Source organism: Rhagoletis pomonella, unplaced genomic scaffold (assembly GCF_013731165.1).
Source record: "Rhagoletis pomonella isolate Grant_MI unplaced genomic scaffold, Rhpom_1.0 Rhpom_scaffold_00006, whole genome shotgun sequence".
Lineage (NCBI taxonomy): Eukaryota > Metazoa > Arthropoda > Insecta > Diptera > Tephritidae > Rhagoletis > Rhagoletis pomonella.
Window position 1 is genome coordinate 37,478,511 of NW_023458560.1, and position 2,034 is coordinate 37,480,544.

At 37.7% G+C, this 2,034-nt stretch overlaps 1 protein-coding gene across 1 annotated transcript; it reads right to left on the reverse strand.

Annotated features, from left to right (window-relative positions):
- Positions 1–620: 620 nt before the first annotated feature.
- LOC118741892 lies at positions 621–1,637 on the reverse strand. The gene is made up of 4 exons (XM_036473866.1): positions 1,459–1,637; positions 1,087–1,396; positions 864–1,032; positions 621–799 (listed from the first exon to the last, which is right to left on the reverse strand). The coding sequence occupies exons 1-4, from the start codon at positions 1,614–1,616 to the stop codon at positions 621–623; spliced, it is 816 nt and encodes a 271-aa protein (XP_036329759.1). The 5' UTR covers positions 1,617–1,637.
- Positions 1,638–2,034: the final 397 nt, after the last annotated feature.

The window sequence follows — 2,034 nt, forward strand, 5'->3', positions numbered from 1 at the left end:
ATCACATCCGAATACGTTACGATCAGCTTCCAAACTACCATAGCCGATCTCATATCCCAAGTCTTACTAAAAGTACTCCGACCTGTCGTTTAACCTTCAGCTCGGCTTAACTTTTCCACGTCCACTTCGTGTCAAGAGTTATTCCCAGATTAGCATTCCACCTCAGCGGAAACAAAGCCAGGATAAGAAACATAAGGAAATGTCTCAAGAAATGGGTGCATGTCGCACCGAAGACGTTCTAAAATTTTTGGGCTAGCAAATTACCGAGGTAAACTAGTAGCCTCATTTTCTTAAGGATATCTGTTTCGTACCTGATAAAAAGTCTAATAACTAGACATTTATTTCAAGAAATTAGAATATACGCCTAGTGTATTATGCTCCTAGTGCATAGGAATGCGAGTTGTTACCCATTATACACCGTTAGTAAATAAATATTATTATAGTTCCATCCCCACCCGCTAGTTATACACACCCAATGCGTTTCTAAGACAGCACGTCGTGGCTCCAATCGAAGTGAAGTAAATAACAACCGTATTGAATGCATAAAAATAGACGTTGACACACAAATATTTTAGCTTTGGAAATTCCAGCACAAAGCATAGCACAATTAAATCAGAAAATTATGATAAAAGCATTACAAGGTGATGTATACGATAGCCGATGTTAGCACGTCTTAACGGCATTCCATTTGCTTCATTTCTCTGTATTAGTTTACTCGAAGCTGCTCCCAATTTAATGTGCTGTAATTGTATGGAGTTTTCTGCTGACAGCAATACAATAAATCGACTCGCCGCAAGCTCTAAATAAAGGTAATACAATTATTTTATAAGTTCAAGTTCAGTTTTCCTCTTTGATTTGTATACTTAATAGTGCAGCGAACGCTTTTACAGCTTTCTTTCGTATAAGTATAGCCGGCTGTAAAAGATATTCCACAGGTATTTCGTCTCCTAGTACATTTTTGGAACGGCATAAATTCAACAATTTTACCATTACACCAAAAGCGCCCCATTCATTTTGGTCATCAGACTCAGACTATATTCCAAAAATTATATACCCTAAATTTAATACATCTATACAAAAGCTTACACAAGTATCAACTGGCAGTTCTAAATTATTGTTAATGTTGATAACAGCACTTCCCATACCACTATTGGGCTCTATAATTGCCTGATGAATGTCTTCCGGCACAGGCGTAGGCAACCTCTGGCGTCTATTTATGGATTTATGTTTCTCACCATTATTCCAATTTTTATAAATTTGGGTAGCAAGTTCGTCGGTAACTTCGCATTGTAGAATTTCTCGTATTAAACTACGATAGGCAGCAGAGATCCGAGAATTGTCAAAACTTCGGCGCGTTACATGGTTCTTCCTTTTAAAGTTTCTCATTGTAACACAGCTGCGGTAAATATGGCATTATTTGAAAAATAGTTTGAATGAGCATTAATAGCTTTGAATTACTTGCGGTTGAGTGTGGTTAGTAGTTTATTGGCCGACGGCAGAATCATTTCAAAAGATTTTTCACTCGGCAAATGTCGCTTCGGAATCCAATTGACCTTAGCTCTGGCTTTTCTTAATTTTGTTCTAAAATTAATTTTAGTTTGTAGCTGTGTACGCATTTCCGTTTCCGTTAGTTCAATGTGTTGGTCGATGATTATTTTTCTAACCATTCGCTACCGAGCTCTCAAACCGTACGGTCGCATTTCTATAGTGTGTGTATTATACTCGCTAAATAACTACTCGCTACTTTCTGTACGCGCTTCTTAACCTCAATTTGTATTTTGAGCGCTATATTTTCCTCGTTTTTGGTTAAAAGTTAAATTTACAACTTAATCTGATAAAACAGCAATAGTCTTAATCTTTCGCAATGCCCCCCGGGGCCAATAGATTGGGGGATAATAGGTTTGCACTATTATCCCCACCTCCGAAAAACAAAAGAAAAAAGCCAGAAAGCTCACCGCTGAACTTATTCCCGGAACTACCAATAGCTAAGAAGGATGATCCCAAGTATCTCACAATCAAATCACAGGACGACAA

Bases quoted from the DNA above. Each gene is read 5' to 3' on its own strand.
- LOC118741892 (XM_036473866.1), bottom strand. From the start codon at position 1,616: ATGCGTACACAGCTACAAACTAAAATTAATTTTAGAACAAAATTAAGA. The intron at 1,033-1,086 runs GTAAGCTTTTGT...TTTGGAATATAG, and splicing joins AACTGCCAGTTGATACTTGT to TCTGAGTCTGATGACCAAAA. The intron at 800-863 runs GTATACAAATCA...ACCTTTATTTAG, and splicing joins AGCGTTCGCTGCACTATTAA to AGCTTGCGGCGAGTCGATTT.